Source organism: Perna viridis, chromosome 1, assembly GCF_037379345.1.
Source record: "Perna viridis isolate PV_CMFRI_1.1 ecotype Kerala chromosome 1, ASM3737934v1, whole genome shotgun sequence".
NCBI lineage: Eukaryota > Metazoa > Mollusca > Bivalvia > Mytilida > Mytilidae > Perna > Perna viridis.
The window spans coordinates 69,348,769-69,373,324 of record NC_142445.1 but is presented as its reverse complement, the minus strand read 5'-3'; the positions used below and the strand labels follow the sequence as shown (position 1 = coordinate 69,373,324).

Here is a 24,556-nt window from a genome sequence, read left to right as displayed (position 1 = left end):
ACAAAAAGAAATACATAAAGGATATTTTGTAAAATCGTTGGTATGTATTTTTTTCAAACAAGCAACGCTTTAAATGATTTTGTTTGGTTTCAATCAACTCAAAGCAACAAAATTAGTGTCTGTCCCAACTCCACGTTGGCAGGATTTGTGGATTTATGCATGGAAGTTAAACGGAAATGGCAAAAGGGAAGTAATTACTATAAAATGAAAGTGCGACTTAACGCGGGAAATGACCGAAATTCATCTTAAGATTTCAAGTATTTTGTCCCAAATTATTACTAATGATAAAGACCCAATTAAGAAAGAAGAATTTCTGAAAAGCTGCAAAAGTACACTTCTAGATCTAATTGAAGAGATTGGCACATTTACTAAAAACAAGGTATGTACATTTCTATCGAAAGCTTTATGAGATTTTTAGTAATTTTACCCCCTGTGAAAACTAAGAAAACTGTGAGCAATGCTCACTAACTTGATATCCCCTACTCCCCATTTTGATAACATGCAACTTTTAACCTCCATATTGATTTGGATCAAAATCTAAAATATGAGGTACACTATGCGAATATGTAATAAGATTCAGTGAATTTTTTTCCCCAATCGCATTCAGTTGTGTAGTAGGGGTAATGGATAAGAGATGTGTCTTCCATGTCCCCATATTCACAACTGTTTCAGTACAGTCTTTAAATCTTTTACCTGCGAGAGGAAGCCATTGCTACACTCCATCACCACAAGAATCAATTGCATATCACTTTGACAATATATCAACATCAAACCTTCAGCAAATCTCAATTGTGTCATTTCAGTTGGCACCAAAAATGCAGGTACATACATGTGAACCTACCGTTGGGAGGTCATTATTACCGGAATTAGAACCTTTCTACAGTTCTACTGTTGCAACGGAAAATCTACCGCTTTCTGAACATTGCAGTGACCATGTCAAAATTCGTGTTTCAGTCTCCTTTCCTTAAGTATTTGCACCATATAATTGACCAAAGGTGATACATGTAATTGTTGTCTAAACAGGTAAAGTAATGTTTTATGACAGGTAAATAATCACCAGGAGCAATCAGCTGATCAGGGTTACATGTATCAGTGATGATTGACAATTAGAAAAATGGATCCCAATTGGATACATCACCATTTTATGGACAGTCAATCATTTTCCATAGATTGATTTCTACTGCACAATTAATTTGATAATAACTGTCAATTTAACAGTCTAAATTTTATATAACCATGTGTTTAATTACCATCGTTGATTCAAAATGTCAATTACCTCCCTTATAATTTTCTATTTTTATTTTACATTTTCTTTAATTTCAACAGTACAGTATATTTCCCAAGTTTTGTTTACAAACTTCTCCTTTTAAATTGTGGTGATTTTAGTAATTTGGTATCAGCATTCTTGAATATTTGTTACATTTGTCCATATATTTTACCTCATGGTATGAAAAACCTCCAGTTTTCAAACCAAATCTATAGCTGAAAAATGATAAATCTCCAGTTTTGAAGGGACTACTTTATCACATGTATGCATGTAGCAGTAGAACATGATTCAGTCAGCAAATTTACAACACTCTACCTACTGAGTTAAGCCAGTAGCACAGCTTATAGTGTGTGAAATAAACATCTTCCACCTGTATGATATAAAAAACAATGGATATGGTGCAGTGCAACAAAAAGCACCAGTGTACAACCTAAAACAAACAGTAAATACTTCCAGAGATCAGTAAAAAGTCCTCAACATGTGTAAAGACACCTTTAATGAAGCTCTGAAAGGCCCCAACAACAAAGTTAAAAAAATCTATTATAGTTCTTCAAAATCAAACTAATAAGTTATATAACGACACAAAGACACAATAATGATCAACATCTGACTGTGGACAGATGCATGAAATCTGCAGTGGGGTAAAACTAGATTAATGAGGGTTAAACCATCTCCCTTTAATGTAAGGTAAAAAATGAACTGAAACAAATCACACACAGTAATATCCAATTCTCTCCATGGAACATACTTCATATAGACCAAATGAGGTATCTTATTAAAGAATGCTCACCATGACTGAAAGCTACTAAACTACCTATGGCAGCATAAGAAATAATAGGTCAATACAATTCTAGTGGACTGGAGCACCGCTAGTAATGTTAAATTAGTCCAGCCAAATTAAATTTTAAACTTCAACAAATTAAAACAGAAAATGTTTTGATTAGAATATGCAGCATTATGTCCCAAATAAACAAAGAAAATAGTCTACCAAAATCTTAGATGGGGGAACCTGAAAATATGCACTGTGATTTCCAATGGGAATTATCAAGGGAAAGGGGGGATAAGTCCATTAAAAAAAATTTTTTTTGGTTTTTTTTAGCCAGCTATTGCCATCACTTCATGACTCATTGTCGTTAACTATTTTTCAAAAATCTTCTCCTCTGAAACTGCTTGACAAATCAGAACCATGCTTGATATGAATACGCCTTTGGGTAATCTGCATAGAACTGTTGTGGGGATATTTGATCTGTTGAAAAACATGGCTGCAGTTAATAAAAATAGAACATTGGGGTCAGACAGCAGTTTTTTGCACATGTCTCTCACATCCCTTCAGCACCTGCGTATGGAGTGCTCATATCTCAACTCATACGTTATGCCAGAGCTTGCTCAAACAATGCAGACTTTTTGTATCGTGCTAGAATTCTAACAAATAAACATCTGGAACAGGGTTTTGTTGCTACAGGATTGAAGTCATCACTACAGAAGTTTTATGGTCCTCATCATGAACTCATGGATTCTTATGGTGTATCCATCTGTGCCATAAAAACTGATTTGTTCAGCGTGTCATAGTTTTCCTTTCTTCTTTCATCTACCCTGGACTTGACTTTTTATGAGCAACTCATCAGTGATGTTTCTAGAAAACCAGAGGACGCTTACCCTACCAGTGCACATAGTTGATGCTCCCAGTTTATAGTGGAGTCCGAGTTGCTCATTTGCTTTTGTTACTTTGTATGTATGATTTTAGTTACTTTATGTTCCTTGTTGTGTATGTCTGTTTTCCATGTCTGGTATTTGTCCCTGGATTACATTCTTTTGATTACTGCTATAACCTTGGTTCCATTGATTTCGCTTCCAACACTGTTCGATTCAGCCAAATTTTTCAACTGGGTTAAAGTGCTCAGCATGATGAGATCTATATATATCTGAAAACAAATTTTTGATATAATCTGTTAAGCCATGTGGGAGTTTTTGCCCTTTTCCAAAGTTTTTTTCTATTTTATTAATGTGCTTTCTTTAAAAAATCTTCTCCTCTGACAATACTTGACCAATTACTTGGTATGAATATTGGGTATTCTGCATAGAACTGATGTGGGGATTTTTGATCTGTTGAGAAACATGGCCACTGTTACTAAAAATAGAACAAAGGGGTCAGGCAAAAGTTTTTTGCATATTTCTCCTAAACTGTCGGGCTTACCCTAATCCTGACATGTATGACTAAAAGTATTCATCATACTTAATAAGTTCTATCTCTGGTCGAATTTTTATTTTAATCTGTTAAGGTCTTTCTAACCACTTCTAATGTTTCCATTACTTTACATGTTAAACAAGTAATTTTCAAAGTTTCACTGTGAATGACATCTTAAAAGTTGCATGCCATTGCGAAGCTTGGAAAATAAGGCTTTCAAAATTATTATGTTAATGGTATGATGATTGCAGAAATTCTTCACAAAATTTATTTGAATGAATAATACTGAAAATCCACAATTTTACCTTTTCTGCTATGTGACAGCATGGAGGCAAACTACTCGCACATGTAAACAATATTCATACACTTTTGTAGTAAATTACAAATATGATTTTGAAGTACACATTCTCAATTTTATTTTTACTACTATTGATCAGAATACACACAAATAATGCACTTACAGTGCATAGATCAAGGTTCAGTGTGTTTTTGGTACTACATAGGGTGGTCATTTGACCTAGAGGTGGTTAGTGAGACCTGTCTATATTGGAGTTATTGGCCTTTTGATGTTTTTCCCTGTTTTTATGTTATTTCTTTCCAAAGTCTTCTCCTCTGCAACTACCTCACCAATCAGAACTTGGTATGAATATCCTTAGTGTATTCTGCATAGAATATTTGTGGGGAGTTTTGATGCGTCAAAAAACATGGCCACTGTTACTAAAAATTGAACAAGAGGTCAGAATTTTTTCTCATATAACTCCAAAACCATTTGGTTTTGTCAAATTATTTCATATGCTGAAATGATCCTTATTGTAAGGCCTACAAAAATTTGCATTGGATAAAAGTTGACAGACGACTTCTTGTCAAAGTTATTGCCCATAAATGGTGAAAAATGATGTTTTTTTTTCCTTTTACAGTTTTCAGCCAATATCTTGAAAACTATGACATATAGAAAGAAACTTACAGTTGATGAAATGATTATTATGATAAGTCCTACCAAAGGCCTTTTTTTAGTCAAAATTGTAGGACAACTCCTTGTTAGAGTTATTGCCCTTGATAGGCAAAAATTTAACCAGGTATTCAATTCAGGCTCCTGGGAGTCTCTTGTTTTTTATCAGTTTCATGTAAAGTATGATACATGTTCTTTGATTGAAGTGTTTTTTTTTTCCTTTTAACTATTTCACATATCATACTGCTCATGATATGTAGCGTGTTTGAATTAGGATGGATAATAAACACAATTTTGGAAGTTCTTAATTTCAGGAAATGCTTACCGGTATTTTCTGGCACTTCCATCATTTTGAATTGAAAAAAAAAATGTATTGTTTATGTCTGCAAGCTTTTAAGCAACAATTTTGCCTTTGTCAAAAGAATCATTTAATCACAGAAAGTTTAATATTTACTTTGTCATTTCACCAAAGCTTCTTTATCTAAAAAAATGGACACTTGGTTTACTATTTAGTTTCTAAATCTAAGTTGTTGTTTGGTAAAAGGTATGAAAACTCTGTTTAAGTTGTTAAGGATCCTCTGATCTATTGTAAAATGTCTTATATCACTACATTTTATTTTTCAGATAAGGCAAAATTATGATTTTGTATCAAATTCTATGGTTTTTTTTTCAGCCATTTTGAGTTATTTCAGCTATTCCCTATTTGAAAAGTTTATTTTGAGATTTCCACATGTTAGATTTAATTAGATTTTTTTCTGTGCTTACTTTGGTCATAGCTCTAGCTTTGAACTTAAATGATCTTTGGTTGCAATTTGTTTAAATTAAGGACAAAATTTTGCTTGATTGACTGAACTAAGTCCTAAATGGCCAAGAATGAATGTAGTGTAATACATGTACTGAAAAATGACTTGGTTTTTATTAGGAAGCCATCACTACAAACAGATTATTTTCTGTTAAATTGTTGTAAAAAACTTAAAGTTTCTCAAAGCATGACCGACTCAGCTTTTTTCAATGAAGTACCAGAAATAATCAATAATGTTTCAAAAATACACATGGCAGAGGATAAACATTTAAATCAATTTTAAAACTATAAGAGAATGACCTTTTCCCTTTCCAGAGTGTAGGAACAGTAATAGATGAGCTACCAGATATTGGTCAGATACTTGGACGACTTATTGTATCTCAAACAGTCAGGGGATGTCCTGTTTTGTACACTAAGACCATACAATGTATCCACAGACTATGGAAGAAGAATCCAAAAGACACCTTGGAGGAAAGATCATCTCACTGGGGTTCTGTATGTATAGAACACAATAGATCTATTTCCTAAAGTTTTAATACATTTCTATCATGTGGAAAGCAACAACCTTAAGTGGAAGTGATTCAAATTCAGTTAAGATTCAAATTCAGTTTTTATAAAAGTACCTAAACTAGCCAGATTCAGTTTTTAGTTCATTTTAAGGTGGTATTGATCTAGGACAAGAAATTTGAAAATTTTATATAAATTTTTGGTGTAGATTAAAATTAAAATCGTCAATATCTTTCAAAAACTGGATGTTAAAGTTTTTTTTTTTTTATATTTTACTGCTTAGAGTCAGTTTGACATTGACTGGATTTTACAAAAGTTAAATGATAACTTTTAGAAACTTTTTAACTTTGTCAATATACACATTTTCTAAACAAACTTCTTACAATTTCTATACATGTAAGACACTTTACTCGCAAACATTGGTAATTAAAATATTCTGATAGTACTTGTGTATTTTATATTTTAGCTGTTTAACCTTCTCATTAGTGATTCTGAATGAGCAGTTATTATACCCTTGCTCTGAAGGGTAGGGGTATACTGTTTTACCCTTGTCTGTGTTTCAGTATGTCTTTGTTTCCATAATACTTTTTCCTTTCACAGTTTTATTAGCAACTTCTCATCTCAGGGGCTTGAAATTTTAAAACATTCTTCCTGTATGTATGCCATATGGTGGGATTCATTCTTCCTGTAGGTATGCCGTATGGTTGGATACATTCTTCTTGTGGGTATGCCGTATGGTGGGATACATTCTTCCTGCATGTATGCCATATAGTGGGATACATTCTTCCTGTATGTATGCCGTATGGTGGGATTCATTCTTCCTGTATGTATGCCGTATAGTGGGATGTATTCTTTCTGTGGGTATGTCATATGGTGGGATATATTCTTCCTGTGGGTATGCCATATGGTGGGATTGTGACAATGCTGTATTTTACGGTCTTTAGAAAACAATAAACACTATCTCAGGTTCTAATAGGTTCTTTATTCATTCAAAGAAAGTATGGTTATAAAACCCTGAAATAACAATAAAGATATTCTAACTATCTATTCAACAATTACTATAAAATACCTTATAAATCTAGTAATTATATATGATACAGGAAAAGTACAATATTCCCATAATTACCAAATATGAATATATTAAAAATGTATACGGTAATATCGGATCTGTTCAAAATGAGTATGATGCATTCTGATTGTAATCTATACTTGTTTTACATAGTTAAATGCACATCTTAAAGAATGCATCTGCACATCACAGTAAATAATATATTTGCTGTATTCGATCTTGTTTTAAATGTTGTGTAGTAAAAATATAAAATAACATATTAGTTAAGCAAAAGCAAATGTTAAAGCAACATTACACTATGTTAATAAACAATACATAAGCAAAGCAAAAGCACACATAAGTACAACAAAACATTCCTTGCAGGTTTTGCAAAGGTTAGGTTTACAACCCAAGATAATCTGCTACATAGTACACAGTAATAATAACGTACACTGTATCCACTTGAAGATATAAATATTAAGCTACTAAAAATCTAATCAAAAATGGACAAAAATATTATCTCCCTTGTCTATTTATCCAGTTATTTACATATTGAGTTTATATGCTTATTTAAGTATTAAAATCATAATCAAACACTCATTCAATATAATAAAATCCTAGTTAATGGTTTTTATGTCAATATTATCATTTTAACCATTATTTATAAATTATTTACAACAATCAAATAATTTATATACCAGATTTAATTGATTTATCTGTATTAGTTACTTTATGCAGTTTAATAGATAAGTTTAAAAGTTTATATCAAGTCACACACACTTACACACACTTTTCATACAATCAATCAGCCATTCACGCTATGTCATTCATAACTCTCAATCTCACAACTCAAACCAGTTAAAATAAGGTTTCATAGATATGTTAATAAAGGATTGAAGTAATAAGGCTAACCTTCAAAAGAATAGGAAACTATCCATAATAAGAAGTCCAAAATATGAGTTCAAGTTAGACAAACAAAATAATGGCTTCCATCAGTCAAAACATATAAAGTCAAGTGACCAAAACAAAGACAAAGGATTCCCGCCTAAAATATGACACATGACTGTCCCACAATTCCTATCACCAAAACTGACCAATAGAAATAAATAACCAAAAGTACTGTTATAAATTACTACTCTGAAAATAATTATTACAAGATTAGAATTACTAAATTAAGACTAACTGCTATCAGGAGAATACTATCAGCTGAAAACATGAATACTATAAATTAACTGTAATCAGGTAGATTCAATCAGCTGAAAACATAATTTCATAAATTTAATTAAGAATAAAATTAATGAAATACTAAACTATAATTAACATGACAATTAATAAAAATATGTACAAAACTTGACTCTGCCACACACTCCCCCCCGCAGTGAAATGACGTCCCGTCATTTTCTAGTGGTGGCTAACAATGTCCAAAATGGTATGAGCTACATCTCTCTCTAAACCTGAAAATAAAGGAGTATTAGATAGGGAGGAGATATACTCTACCTTCTGAAGCCATTCTGGTTTCATCGGAGGATCAGGTGGGTTGACAGCTGACATGACGTACTGGTCAGACGAGAGCCAAGCAGGTGGTTTCCGCTCTCTTGTCGAACGTCGTACAGGGACCGGTGAGACGGGCTGGTCTAAAACAGATGGGTCAATCTGTTCTTCAACATCCGTCAAGTCGGAAGCGCTTCCTATTACGTCATCCAGGTCCGACCGTTGGTCTTCCGCGGGCTGGGCGTCCCCAATAGGATCTGGATCATCATCATGTGCTGTCTGTTCAGGAACTGATTCCTCAGCAAGTGAAGCTCTGCTGTCATTCCTTCGTTCTAGCACATATCCAACTGTAGATCTGTCGTCATCTGAAGTGTCACTTGATTCTTCATCAGAGTCGGGTACAGTTGTCCGGTCTTCTTTTGTCCGCTGTCGTGTCCTGGGTTTAGGTACGGGTTTCTTCTTCCTAGGTTTGGGAGTAGGTGCTTCATCTCGAAGAAATCCAATAGGTAGAAGAAGGTTCCTGTGTAGGGTACGTGTCCTGCCTTCACCATCTTCTCGTACTACGCTGAAGACTGGTATGTTGGTGTTGGGTTGGTCTAGGACCACGTACAGTACATCTTCCCATACATCTGCCAACTTATGTTTTCCCTCTGGATGTTTCACAATCTTTACTAACACCCTGTCACCCTTCTGTACATCTGCACCTCTAATCCTGATGTCGTAGTTGTCCTTCTGCTTGGCCTGAGCTTGTCTGGAAGCTTCAGCAGCTAACTGGTAGGCGTGGCTCAATCTGTCTCGAAGCTCTGAGATGTACTTCCGAGTAGGCTGCTTAATGTCCCGCTTGAGGCCGAAAGCTAAGTCGATTGGTAGTCTCGGGTGTCTACCAAACATCAGGAAGTAAGGAGCGACTTAGGTGGATTCATGTCTGGTACAATTGTAGGCGTGGACCAATGGTGCAAGGTGGAGTTTCCAATCAGTCTTCTGGTGCGCCTCTAAATCCAATAAGGGTGCGGTTAAATCGTTCACACATCCCGTTCCCCATGGGATGGTAGGGTGTTGTCCTGGATTTCTTCATACCGGTCAAATCACAAAGCTCTTTGATGACATTACTCTCGAAATTGGTACCTTGGTCGGAGTGGATCCTTTCTGGAATTCCATAATGCAGGATGAAATTATCAAAGAGTACTTTGGCTGTGGTCTTCGCTGTTTGGTTCCTGGTGGGTATCGCTTGGGCATATCTAGTGAAGTGGTCGGTGATCACTAGTATGTTCTGGTGACCTCTAGACTGCTCCAAGGTTAGGAAGTCGATACAGACAAGCTGCAGCGGAAACTGAGTCTGTATGCTGACCAACGGTGCTCTTTGACTGGTATGAGGGGTGTTCTTCACACATCTTCCACAGTGTCGTATCCAGTTCTCAACATCTTTGTCCAATCCTGGCCAATAAAATCTGTCTCTGACTAGTGATGTTGTTCTGTCTTTGCCAGGATGGCCCATATCGTTGTGGAGTGCTCTCAATACTGTATCCACATGTGCTGGTGGTAACACAAGCTGGTCTATTTCGGTGCCATCTACGTTCACTTTCCTGAACAGAACGTCGTCCTTGAGATGGAGATGGGGGAACTGGCGTATAAGTGGTGTTGGTCCAACTTCCGCAACTGTAGGTCTTCTTCCATCTCTGACGTATCTGGCAAACTGTTTCAGTAAGGGATCCATTTCCTGTGCTCGTTTCCAGTCAATGATGTCTTCTGGTATATCTTCATCCTCATCCTCATCAGATGGTAGTGATGATGGGTCGACTGCTAAACTCTCGACTAATGCTGAAGTGGCTGAGTTGCAGATGGCTTGGACTGATTCCTTGGAGATGGTTTCCATGTCATCAGGTGGCAAACGACTAAGCGCATCTGCCTCTCCATTGGACTTCCCTTGTCTATAGATGATATCGAAGTCGAAGGCGGCTAAGCTGGCTAACCATCTATGTCCGGTGGCATCGAGTTTAGCTGAAGTGAGGACGTAGGTCATCGGATTATTATCTGTCAGTACTGTAAATGGTGCGCTGTAGGGTAGTCACGGAACTTCTCACAAACGGCCCACTTGAGAGCGAGGAACTCAAGTTTGTGTGCTGGGTATCTTGCCTCTGACTTGGTTAATCCTCTACTGGCATAACTGATGACCTTCTTTCCATCTTCCTGGTTCTGGTAAAGAACTGCTCCGAGTGCTGTGCCTGAAGCGTCGGTATGGAGCTCAAAGGGTAGCTTACTGTTGGCATATCCTAGGATAGGAGCTGACACTAGCAGGTTCTTCAGTCCTTGGAAAGCATCTTCCTGATCAGTACCCCATGTCCAGTCTTTCTGTTTGTGCTTCTTGGATTTCTTGGATGTTGGTGAGGGCATCAAGTCTGTCAGGGGTTTGCTGATGACGCTGAAGTTCTTGATGAAACGCCTGTAGTATCCAACGAATCCAATAAAGCGACGAACATCTTCAGGGCTGGTAGGTGTTGGCCAGTTCACTACCTTGGCTGTCTTGTCGGGGTCTACCTCAACGCCGTCTTTGGAAACAACATGTCCAACATACTTTACCTTTCTCTTAAAGAAGGAACATTTGTCTGGGCTCAACTTCATGTGGTGTTGTTGGATCCTGTCGAAGACTTGGCAAAGGTTTTCTAGATGCTCTTCATACGTTCTTCCAAAAACAATAACATCATCTATGAAGATGCAGCAGATCTTTAAGTGCAAATCCGATAGGCTCTCCTCCATCATGCGCTGGTACGTGGCCGGTGAATTGGTCATACCAAATGGCATCCGGTTATATTCATAAAAACCGAGCGGGCCAGCTGTGAAGGCGGTTCTCTCTTTATGCTCTTCAAGGATCTCTACTTGGTGGTAGGCACTCTTGAAGTCGACTGTGGAGAAGAAGGAGCTGCCTGATAATGAGTCGAGGAGGTCTTCAATTCTTGGCAAGGCGTAGCTGTCTTTCTTTGTCTTCTGGTTCAGTTCACTATAGTCAACACATATCCACAACTTGCCATTCTTCTTCCTGACCAAGACTAAGTTGGATGTCCAAGGACTGTTATAAATTACTACTCTGAAAATAATTATTACAAGATTAGAATTACTAAATTAAGACTAACTGCTATCAGGAGAATACTATCAGTTGAAAACATGAATACTATAAATTAACTGTAATCAGGTAGATTCAATCAGCTGAAAACATAATTTCATAAATTTAATTAAGAATAAAATTAATGAAATACTAAACTATAATTAACATGACAATTAATAAAAATATGTACAAAACTTGACTCTGCCACAGGATTCATTCTTCCTGTAGGTATGCCGTATGGTTGGATTCATTCTTCTTGTAGGTATGCCGTATGGTGGGATTCATTCTTCCTGTATGTATGCCGTATAGTGGGATATATTCTTCCTGTGGGTATGTCATATCGTGGGATATATTCTTCCTGTAGGTATGCCATATGGTGAGATTCATTCTTTCTGTATGTATGCCGTATGATGGGATTCATTCTTCCTGTATGTATGCCATATGGTGGGATTCATTCTTCCTGTATGTATGCCGTATAGTGGGATATATTCTTCCTGTATGTATGCTGTATAGTGGGATTCATTCTTCCTGTATGTATGCCATATGGTGAGATTCATTCTTTGTGTATGTATGCCGTATGGTGGGATTCATTCTTCCTGTATGTATGCCATATGGTGAGATTCATTCTTCCTGTATGTATGCCGTATGGTGGGATTCATTCTTCCTGTAGGTATGCCATATGGTGGGATACATTTTGGAGAACATTCAACATCAACTTCCTATTTGCAATGGACTTAGTTGTTTATTTTTTATATATTTCGAAAGTTGAAATTTTCGTTGCATTTTTCTCAGCAACTACTCATCACAAGGCTTGATATTTCAACTCATTCTTCCTGAAGGTATGTCATTTGATGGAACTGTTTTTGGACTACAACTTCCTGTTTACCTTTGTTTAACTTTAACCTGACTAACTTTCATATCATGTTGGTAGTCAGGTACTCTCTGTTGAACCTTGGGAATAAATGTTTGTTACTTAAAAAGGCATACATGTATTTTATTTGTAGACTCAGGTGAAAAATTCTGTTTGTCCTCCAGTGTCCAGTTATTTTGATGTTTGTCAACTTGGAATTCCTATTGATAAAGTCACTAAAGAAGTTATTATACAGGTACAACAGCTGATCTTATTGTGTTTTTCTGTTATAAAATAAAAAAAATACAAAAAATTAAAATGCAGTATTGGTTCTTAACAATTGTAATAAAGGATTAATTCAAACTGTAAAGTTAACAATTTGGAAAAATGTTGCTGAAACAGAAAGTTACTTATCTTACTTTATTATCCATTACTTACATTGAAGTCATATTCATTATTATACCCTCACTTATTTGAGTGTGGCTATATTGCAATCACCTTGTCCACCGGCTCTGTTATACTTTTTCGTAGCAGATATCTTAGCTTCTATTGAAAAAAAACTTACATATTTTGTATATTGCTTTTACACAATGATTTGCACTGTCTCTCCCCTCTTTAGGTTCCTTGCTCAGCTACTTCCTGTTTGCCGATCCACAATTTTTCAGGTTATGCATAATAGAAAATTTTGTTACAGATTTAGATTGGAGGGAATTTGGTATATTATATTGCTTTTGCATGGTGACTTGTTCTTTGTCTCCCCTTTTCAATTCCTTCTTAGCCACTTCCTGTTTACAGTATGACTGAGAAATTTTTAAGGTTATGCATAATTTAAATTTTCAAAACATATTTCTCAGCTTCTATTGCATAATAGAAAACTTCAGAACAGAATTCTCGGCTTCTTTTGGAAGTAATGCTGAAACATTTGGTTTACTATATTGCTTTTGCTTAGTTCCTTTCTGTCTACCAAATTACTGGTAATTTTTCAAGTTATACATAATCTAAATTTTTGTCTCAGATTTCTCAGCCGCTGTTAGAAGAAATGCTTAAATATATTGTTTATTGCATTGGCGTGATGACTTGTACAGTGTTTCCTTTTTCCTGGTTTGACTGAAATGGTTGAGTGGGTGTATTCTTGTTTTACTTGCAGCATTGTTCAGAATTTCAATCTTACATCGAAAATTGGGACTTTTTGTTAGTGTTCTTGTGAAGGAAGTAATTACCTCTTGATTGATTGATTATGGTTATTGTACGAGTCCAACACGCTGAGCCAAATTTTTGTTGTGTTAACTCACAGAAACAACACCTTGCAGGTAGGCATGTCAACCTACTCAGACACATTACTCCCAGCGAACCAGTTGTCAGTCTGTCCCCTAGAATATTGCATGCTTGGCAGAGAAGCTGTGACTACAAATTTTTAAGAGTTTGGTCTCACTTGGCCAGGATCAAACCCACCACCTTCCATACTGGAGGGAAGCACGCTACCCTGAGACCACTGAGGCGGTCATCGGCCTTGATACGAATACCGGTAATAAAAAAAATTTTGATACTTTGTAGTTTGTATCAACAATTGCTTTTAATGTTGGAAGTTCATTTTCAGTTTAACAACTGGAATTACTTTCTTTTTAACAAAGAAAAAGCTCCAGATTGAAGAAGAGTTAAAGAGAAGATACAAGGAGAAACTGAATTCACAGTTGAAAGACCAGTTGATGTGCCTTCAGTCAGATAAATGGTTCATGTCAATTGTATCACAGCTCCAGAGATTGCCTATCAATTCAATAATGTTGTCTTTATGGGAACATGTTATATCAGTGTGCTCTTTATACCCATCAGATGACCAAGTTGCTGGAAATATTTGTTTAAGCTTGCAGAAATCTTTACAACAGAGAAAAGGTCAATTAATTAACTTGAATACTATTTTATACTCTCCTAAATAAATATATTGTCCATACTTAATTGTCATCAGGTTAAGTGACTTTGTTTTTTTAAATGGTAAAGTTCAAAGCTTATGGAATATTTGTTATGATAATAAATTCAAGTTCTGAAAGTTATTAATATTAAAACTTTCTGTGACCAATTTATCTCAAAATTGATTTTAAGCTTTTTATAAAGTTTATAAAGTTTATATTTTTTTCAGACTTGAGACCTGATGTAACAATAAAGACGTGCCTGAAACTTTGGATGTGTAGTAATCAAGCATTAGAACAAGAAGTTTTGTTCAGACTGGAGCTTTGTTCTAAACATGTATTACTCAGTAATATTAGTAGTGTATGGAAGGACAGCAAACTTGTAAGTTATTTTATTAAGGCACAGTTTTTTTGGTCATTTTTATTAGATTGATAACCCATATCTCATTTCTACTGATTTATTGTGTTAGTCAGGGAGCTTCTAATTATTACATATATCTTGTGTTAAAAAATGCTTAATTCTAATATGACGTCCTTAACAGGCTTTGAGACCACAACTGTGGTTGATTTTCGATTGCCATATGAGCTGCAAGCGGCTTATTGGGCATGGCCTGTGTGTGTATAAATTACTGTCCACATATACCATGTAAACTAACACACATAACATTCTGATGTGTATCAGCTGTTTTCATTAATTCCAGTAGAGTGAATGAACGTAAAATTCATATTTCATGAACATATTAAACGTTATGTTTTAGAAAAGTTATATTATATACCATAAAAATCATATATACACATACTCAGTGTCTTTCGCCACGTGCCATGTGCACCATCATGTATGAAACCAAACAATAACAATTGCCAATGGATGAAACATTGTACCTGTCCATGTGTGACCACTGTGACCTTAAACAAACGACTATTGCCATATCTAACATTGTTCTACTTTATTCGCCCTTTCCTTCATTATAAAAAAAAAAACAAAGCAAAGTTTCACTAGCGACCATTTCAACTGACATAGCTAGGGAAAAGTGTACAGCCAAGTATGGACAAATATGGCAGGTCTAAGGTTGCTGTAATAGGTCACAAAAATGTAAAAAAAAGTATCGTTATTGTCCTATTAGAATTAAAATAAATCACGGTAACTTCATTTTATCTTGTTTTACCTCAGGCTGACCATTTATGCCGATATTTTACCCGTTGCCATTACTCTGGGTAAAATAATGCAGCATAAATGGTCAGCCCGTGGTAAAACAATGATAAAATAAAGTTTTGGTGAATTATTTCTTAATTCTCATATTTTGTTCCTGTTCTAGAAGTTTTGTTTTCCCAGAATCAAAAATGAATTAAATAGATTTACCTGTTTCTCTTTTGAAGGTTTTTTTTTGTTAAGGCTGAAGGTTGGTTATTTGAAATACCAGTAGTAGTCAGTAAATTGTAGGAAGGGATAACTATCCAGTTGATAATACTTAAACTTACTTTTGTCATTCTCAATTTTCATCAAAAACTTTAAGAAAAGGCGACATATCCTATGCTGTTTGATATTTGTAGATACCAGTATGTATAAATGATGCCATTCTGTACAAAGTTGTGTGTCGTATGTTAATAACTGTATTGGAGAATGATTTGGATATCTTGACATCGTTTTTAATGACTATATGGAATGAGAAGAGGAAATACAAGCATCAGGTATATGTCCAAATTCTTTTGTAATGGAAGAACTACCATAACTTGTCAATTGTCAGATTCTTATAACTTAATTTTATAAATCCAGGACAAACAATTAACTTGAAAACTTATTTATAAATACCAATTTGTATTGCCTTTTGGTAAACTTGTTGTAGGACTATCTGATAGCAAATTTGTATTGTCTGATGAATTACTTGTCGTAGGAATGGCTTAGAACAAATATGTATCGCTTTAATTCGGTCAGGGAAACTTGGGTACTTAGTTACACTTTCCCATGGCAAGTTGAAAACTTCATATGCTGTAAGGATTTGTTTTGTTAGGAAAGCAGTCATTGACTGTGGGAAAGTTGATTTCATATGGATTTTTCTTGAGGAAACCTCAATTTCTTGAAAAATCCTAGAATACTGTTGCAGGACTGGCTTATAACAAATTAGTATTGGCTTTAGGTAAATTTGTTGCAGGACTGGCTTATAACAAATTTGTATTGGCTTTAGGTAAATTTGTTGCAGGACTGGCTTATAACAAATTTGTAATGCCTTTTGATTTACCAGTTGTAGTACTAGCTTATAACAGAAGATTTACCTGTTGTCTAACTCTTTTGTAGAAACTTTTTTATGTTCGAATTCTAGACCCTTCCTTTTTGTTTTTTTTTTTAGGATACTTTTATTCTCAGTGATATGTATTCAGCAAACTACAAGCCTCTGGTTGAATTATTGTCAGTATATCCGAATGGTAAGGACCGTTTACTAAATCACTTAAAATCATTGAATCTTTTCAATGAATGCATTGTTGTTGTTTTCTTTTTGAGTTTTTGCAAATATGAGCAGTTCCAAATGAGATGTTTCACACCTAATATCATATTTATATGACTTTTGACACTAAAAGATATTAGGCTATTATGACTTGAATGCTTCTGAATAGATCATTAGTGGTAGAAATGTCAGTGTATTTTCTGTATACTTTAAAACTCATCAACATCCAGTTTACTCAATCTTTGCTAAAATGGAGATACACTAAAATTGTATGACCATTTTTTGTTATGACATCTTTTTACAGACCTGTTCGTAATTTGTTATAAATTAAAATTAGACAAAATCAACCAAGAATCAATCTATGGAACTAATTCAGGATTTATATATGTTTCTGTCTCATATTAAGGCTAGAAACCACTAATTCCACTTCCCATAGGCTTCTATGCTAATTTCACAATATTCAATGGCTTCTCTGGACTTTACCTTAACTTTAACCTGTAGAGGACTATATATCAGCATGATTCTACATATGTCAGCTCACAATCCTCAGAATAGCATGAGGTTAGCAGACTTGCAGTGCAGTACTGGTCACCGGAAGTGAAGGGTCTATAAATAGCATGGGAAATCCCAGTGTTTTCACAAGATAGGGGTATACTTAGAAACCATTATGGAGATTAGGCTTCACATCACAAGAAGCAAAATGCACCTATAAAATGTACAGAAATGTTTTTCCTTTCAGAAACTGTTTAAATTTTTTAAATAAGATGAGAACTTTTTTCACAGCACTATGAGGAACATGGGTAATTTCTGCGTAGGACTATTTTTGTGTACGTTCCAAATGCTCATTGGTTGAATTGGTGGTCTGTAACCTTAAGCATTGTTCTCTTGTTTTTATTTAATTCAGGATAAACAATATTACTTTACATTACTGTTTAGACATTAAGCAGGAAAATTTGGGTGTACATGTGAAGGCAGTGAGTGAACTGTTTAAGACCACTGTAGCACGTCATGGGAAGACAACTGACTTACTGCTACTCTGTTTACAGTTTAAAGTCTGGTACCAGATGGCTTTACAGTTCTGTTTTACTTGTGATAGACATGTGAGTGAACATATTTATCTGTTAGCAATAAAAAAAAGTTTCATTTACATCGAGATTCTACATATAAACAGTTGTATATGCTAATGTACAGTGTACTTAAATAATATCTCTTGAAAAGTTGAATTATTTAAAAAATAATTTGTGTACTGTGGAACCTCGATGTGTAGAACTTATATTAGTCGAAATCTCGGATAACTCAAACTGATTACAAAGTCCCAGCAAAACTCCCTTTACTCCAATACTATTTTACCTCGGATGACTCGAACTTGGATGAATCGAAACCTCGGATAACTTGAGGTAATCAATCAGTCCCCTCGATAAGACATTGAGGTTAATTAACCCTTATGTCTCGAAGTCAACTAATTAGTAGGAAAACTGATTGCTTTATTACAAACCATGATCGAATTGTGTTTTAACAACGATTAGTGTGGCTTTTAAAATTAATTTGTTGACTCTCTTTATGGTTTGATTTGTTTACTTAACTAATTTAAAATTGCGCATGTTAAAAGAAACAAGTTGTATTAATAACACGTCGGAATTTACACTAATATTGATATCGGATATTTTGATATTTTGATAAAAAAATACAGATGAATTGTAATGGTATCTGACTATTAAATGTAACATAAAACAGACAATAGTAAAGGTATTTCAATGACTACATTCGTTTTGCTCATAAATTTGAAATTTTATCATAATATTGTAGAGCACATGGTTTGACGATACTCCTGATTGTGAATCAAACAAAGCATATTGTTATGAAGTATGACTTTTTTGGTGTAGAAAAAATAAAAAGAAAATTTAACTAAAACACTCGTTGTCATTCAGTATTTCAAACATGATATAAAACATACAAAAAAAATATCTTCCGATATGAAACGCAAGACATTATAAATTACAGTGTAAAGTGAAATACACGTACATGTACAAGCACAAAAAATGATGTAAATACAGAAACCATCATTGGCCAAACTACTAGTATTTCCGGTTTATCCTCGACCTCATATTACTCAAATCTCGGATTACTGGAACATTTTTGCATGGTCCCTTCGACTTCGACTTAAGGAGGTTCGACTGTATATACACACATGTAAACCTTTTAACCTCTATGAGGGAGATCTGCAATCCACTGGAGATTACTTCATTTTCTACTTTAACCAGTACTAATCTCATATACAAATGTAATAAGAAAGTTTTAGGCAAGTGACAACTTTTAAGTAAGAATAGATATGGTGAAACACAACAAATGCACTATCCTATAAAATATTATAAATACTTATAGAGATCACTTTAAAACACAACAACATCCAATATTTTGGTTATTGACACTGCTTTAAAGGAGATTGGAATAACCAAAATAATATATACTAAGAAACAAAAGTAAATTAGCTACACAGACTCCACTAAAACTAGGAGCCTAATTGTAATAAGTCTAGCACAATACAAAAATTCTGCATAGTCTTTGCAATCTCTCACATGCTATGAAAACTCCATACACAGGTGCTGAATGGATGTTGCCACAGATTAAAGGAAAGTTGACAGTATGGATTGAGAAGTTATAGTGTTTGTCGTATAATAAGTTTCTTTTGATTTTTAATTACATATACAATATATTTGTATGCAAAGTGATGGTTTTATGTGTTAACATTTAATTTTAACTTATCAAATGAAATGTAAATTATTACTGACTTTTTTATACTCTTCATTCTCATAGCATCCAAATTAGTGCAAAGTTTTTGTGATGGACAAGAGGCTTCTAGGAGCCTGAATCACTTTCCTGCTTGAATTTTGCCTTTCAAGGGTAGTTTTATCAAAAAGTTGTCCAACAATTTTGACTCAAGAAGACTTTGGTAGGACTTATTATAAGGATCATTTCAGTGATAGAAAGTTTCATTCTATTTATCATGGTTTTCAAGATATTGGCTGAAAGCTGTAAAAAAAAAAGGTAAAAAAAGTCATTTTTCTCCTTTCAATGGCAGTAACTCTTACAAGGAATCATCTGACAACTATTAAGACTTTTGTAGTCCTAATAATAAAGATCATTTCAGCTATTGATAGAATTTGGCTGAACCTAACTGTTAATAAAACTACTGTCTGACCCCTATGTTCTATTTTTAGTAATGGCGGCCATGTTTTTCAACAAATCAAAAATCCCCACATCTGTTCTATGCAAGATACCCCAAGGAACAGCCATACCAAGTTTGTTTTCAATTGGTCAAGTAGTGTCTGTTCTATTTTTACTATCGGTGGCCATGTTTTTCATCTGATCAAAAATCCCCACATAAGTTCTATGCAGGATACCCAAAGGTACATTCTTACTAAGTTTGGTTCCAATTGGTTCAGTAGTGTCAGAGGAGAGGAGTTTTGACCTTTGGCCAGGTGAGCTAAAAATTCAGTCAAGAATTTCTGAAAAGCCATGCTTTTCTTTTTTCAGTTCACATCTGGATGCTTGGATCTGATCTCCTGTTACAGCAGGGTCTGGTACACTCAGCAACATCAAGCTGTTAAAGTAAGATTCAGTAGTAAACATGTTTTACCATTTCTGTGTTAAAATAGTTGAGATTTTATCCTTTGAAGTTCCTCATACATAACAATAAGAAAATCCTGATAGTTTAAATAATTATATTTTCTACATTATTTTATTTTAGAAATGACTAATTCTTAGTTGTACAACACTTTTTTTTTAAATAGTACAGCTAATTTGTATAAACAATAAGATCTGAAGGACAACCAATAAGAGACCACTCAAAGCAATATATATTACTTTATTCTATGCTAATAAACAATATACCTATATGTACTTGAGACCTGTGCAGGTCCGGGTGTTAAAAGAATAGGCCTGCAGGAGCACTAAGCTTGTCGTAAAAGGCGACTAAATTGTGCTCAGAAACCTAGCCAGGGGCTAGGCGCTCTGCCCACAGAGCAACTCAGATGTGTGCCCCAGGTGGTGGAATGGGGTACCCCTGGCGTGTTACATGCTGGGGTTGTCAGACTATAATACGGAAAACCTGACCGCAAACCATAGTGGTGCAACATGTTGGGAAAGATGTCACGTTCCTTACACGTTAAAAGAACCCTGCTGTGGTATTTGATAGGAGTAGGAACCTTTGAGCTCAGCCACAGGAGGCTAAATTGCCCAACCTTACCCACCCCTCCCTTTCTCTAGTGGCAATCAAAATTTTTCGACCCTATTATCCTTGTGTCCCATCCTTTTTTTTTCATTTCGTCATCATTTCATGTTCGTTTTATCATCCATTTCATGTTCATCGTCTGAATATAGCTGAAATATTGCTGCTCGGACATTAAACCCCAACAATCAATCAATATATGTACTTGAAAGCAACATGGCTAGACCCTTGCTTTCTGTTTTTCAAATTTGTACCTTATTGTACCCCAAGCAACAAAGCAGCAGGGGTATTTCCGATCTGTCAGTCAGGCCATCACAACTTTTGGCCTGGATAGCACCTTTATTTTTTTACTGATTTCCTTCAAATTTTGGTTAGTAACAGTGAAACCGTGGTTGAGATTGATTTGCACATAAATTCGTCAATGTTTTTTTTACTCATTCAGACTGTGACGAATATTAAGTAGCAATAAAATCACTTTTTATTTGGGGATAGGGACTGAAGTTTCTAAAAAGTTTTAAGAAATTCCAGACGAGAACTTAAGAAGTACATCTGATTGAAACAGAACTCTGGGATATTGTTACATACCTGGTATGTTGGAACCCTATTGACTTAAAGTATCTAAAACATTTATTTCTCTAAAATGGGGAAGCAACTCTGCTTATGCACCCTGGTGAATTTAGATTTTTGGATTTTTTATCCTCTAGGATTAATATAGCTTATGTCACCATTTCATCAGAGGAACTTCCTGACTGTTTCTGAACACTACACAAAATATAGTCTATATGTAATACCTTTCATATCAGTCAAAATCAGTAAATATGTTTCAGACAATTATTCAGCTTAATAATATTCTGTCATTGCTACAAATAAAATAAAGATCTATAGTCTTCAAACCATTGTTGATTCTTTTTTGGCCGTGAAAGATGCAAGGTAAAAACTTAGCATTTAGCTTCTGCAGCCTGAGAATGTATCAAGCATGTTTCATTTAACAGGCTTTTCAGTCAAAGTCATCATTTCATTAATATTTTATGATAAACTAACATGAAGAGGAGAGCATCAATGTTTTTTTGAAAATCTTATGTTCTTGGAAATTTTTTTGTTATGCCAAAGTTTATTTTACAGTGTAGAAATAAAAACTCTGTTAAATCAGTTTTTTAATGTAATTAAAAATTAATTTTACGGACAGGTTTTAAAACTTGGGTAAAAGATGAAATGAAACGAATTTTATAAATGTTTGTGAATATTGTTTAACTGCTGATTAACAACATTGTGTATGGAATATTTTAATAAAAAGTCTGAAAGTTGTTCATATTCTTTTTTTCCCCCTCTGCTATCGTGTATGTTAAGATTATGGGTTTATCTGTTGTATTTGTAGGATGTGATGACAAGGATTGTCTTATGTTTAAGACCACTACTGGTGAAGTCTTCATTGTGCTTTACTGACTTGATGTGTGTATTGTCTACTAACCAGAACACATATCAAGGACATATAGAGGTGACAGTCAAACATCTGCTTCTCATGTTTACATTCCAAGCCACTGGTGGTCTTAATGTTTTGTCAGATGTTCTCAGATTTGTAAGTTTTGTTAATATTTCATACATAGATAATGGTGTTGTAATAAGGGACTTTCAGACATCACTGTATGCTACTTAATGGGTACATGTCAACGTTCTCCTGAAGTTTTCCTATCTGCTGATACACTGCTTCAGCTAGTTCTACCTACCCATATATTCTTTTCCAAAATTCTGAATCCCTTAGCAATATTCTGTGAAGGAAATACTTACTCAGTGACAGTCATACCTGTTAACCTGTTGAACAGTTCATGTGGCTAGGGATTCTCCCCTATTGACACTGTCTCATATGGGAGACTTTTTATGTAAAAATTCAATTGTACAGTACTTTTCACAGAAAATACAGTAATTTTAACCAAAATCCTCCTACAAATCTTACTTTTGTATGCGGGAGACTAATTTTTCTTAAGAGTTCTTGGGAGTCTCCCCCCTGATGTAGGTGGGTTAACAGGTTTGCACAGTGGACTACATAGGGCACTTACATGTATCTAATATGTATCCCATATGAATTTCATGGGTGAAGATTTAGATATAAATGTGTTTTCATTGTCAAGCTTCACAATATACAAACAGGTCAAAAATACAAACTCTTAATTATGTTCTTTCTGGCAGGTATCATCCAGTGACAGAGAAAATGATCACATGACAGTATTGTTGGAATCACATGATCAACTTCAGATCAGTGGTACTGACTGGCCTGTTTATAAAAGCAGACAATATCAGAATGTTTTATTATCTTTACTAGATAAATGTGATGAAGGACTACACACTGAGATAAAGGAAGCTGTTAATTGTTTTATAGAATCATTAAAATTTAGACAGTGATATTATTTTATTTTTTATGGCCAGTCATAAGAGGTGATTGGTAACAGTTCAACTACTGTTCAGTATTTAACCCCCCCCCCCCCCAAATATGATGTGTGTCTTTTTTATGGCCTACCTAATGGGGGCATAAAGTTTAACTTATGTCCACACATGTACAAAATCTGTCCCATGATATCTCGGTTACCCATTACGGAAACCATTTGATATTTGGTATTCATCTTCAGCTTGGTTGAGTATCAACTTTCTGTTTTTCTAATTTTCTTGTCAATTATTAGATTTCTTTAAGCATACCATAGAGGTAGTTAATTTGTAAGAATCATGTTCACAATCAGGCTGTAGAGTTTCAAATTCATTGAAATTTTATCTTTGGTACGGGATGTAAATATTTAAATAACAAGACCACAAAAAAAGGTATCCCATTTACAATAGAATTTTATCAAACCTTCATTGAGGAACAATTAGAAATTTGGTATCATATATTCAGCTTGATGAGATGTGTAAAGTGTACTTTTGGTTCAGTTATACATCAACTGAGCCCTTCAGCCAATGGTTTGGAAATTTTTCCTTGAGACAATTTGCTCAGTACCACATCCATCTTTTTATACCTGACACAGGAAGGGGTCAGATGATACCTCCATGTGTCTGTCCACTGAGGGATTCCAAATCATATCCATCATATCAAAGGAACTTTTCCAAACTTTACGTAGTTATTGAGTATCATGATGTTCGAGTTCACTTGGAATTTCAATTTAATCGAATATTTACACAAAACTAATGGGAATTTGAAGTTGTTTTTTTTTTTTACCTCCCTTTTTTGATGAATGGGAGTTATCTTTCTTGGAATGCGCTTTTGAGATTATGGAGTCTGTGTAAACATTTGAATTTGAGTATGATCTGTAATAAAGCATGTGTCCATGGATATATTTCCACTCCTGCATGAAGTCGATAATGGACAGCAACAACATATGCCCCCACACCAAAGTAAGTCAATCTATTCATTGGGAGAAATGACAAAGTCCCATTGAACAGGAAGTTGATACCAAATGGCAATCAAAGTAACGTACAACAATGTATGCTCCATCTACTGAGTGTGGGTATAATAATGCAAGAGTGTCAGCAGAGTAACACAAAAAGTACAAATCATGGAAGTATTTTTTTAATGATTGTTCACCACATCACAGAGTGTAACAAAAGGGTGTTCAATTGACACCAAACCAGAATACAAACAAGCAGAACTGTAAATGATTATTATTTGCATCTCAAAACCTTCAAAATGTGAAAATCCTTGTAGTTGAACTTGAAAAGAAACTACCAAATACTTTTTAGGTTATTGTATGGACAAAGGTCGAAGTCCCTAATATTCAAACTTGATCTCCATTTTGTCACA

General features: G+C 34.8%; 1 protein-coding gene across 5 annotated transcripts in view; it reads left to right on the top strand.

Annotated features, from left to right (window-relative positions):
• Positions 1-23,184, top strand: part of LOC148630162 (uncharacterized) — a 40,251-nt gene extending 17,067 nt beyond the window's left edge. The window contains exons 1-11 of one of the 5 annotated variants that reach the window (XM_088562064.1): positions 175-379; positions 5,519-5,698; positions 12,354-12,455; positions 13,831-14,089; positions 14,334-14,485; positions 15,655-15,792; positions 16,449-16,524; positions 17,481-17,644; positions 20,079-20,153; positions 22,148-22,348; positions 22,957-23,184. In XM_088562064.1, coding sequence (XP_088418190.1) covers positions 230-379; positions 5,519-5,698; positions 12,354-12,455; positions 13,831-14,089; positions 14,334-14,485; positions 15,655-15,792; positions 16,449-16,524; positions 17,481-17,644; positions 20,079-20,153; positions 22,148-22,348; positions 22,957-23,169 — 1,710 coding nt within the window. In that variant the 5' untranslated portion in view covers positions 175-229 and the 3' untranslated portion in view covers positions 23,170-23,184. The other 4 variants (XM_088562059.1, XM_088562077.1, XM_088562071.1 and 1 more) reach the window with 4 other exon arrangements.
• Positions 23,185-24,556: the final 1,372 nt, after the last annotated feature.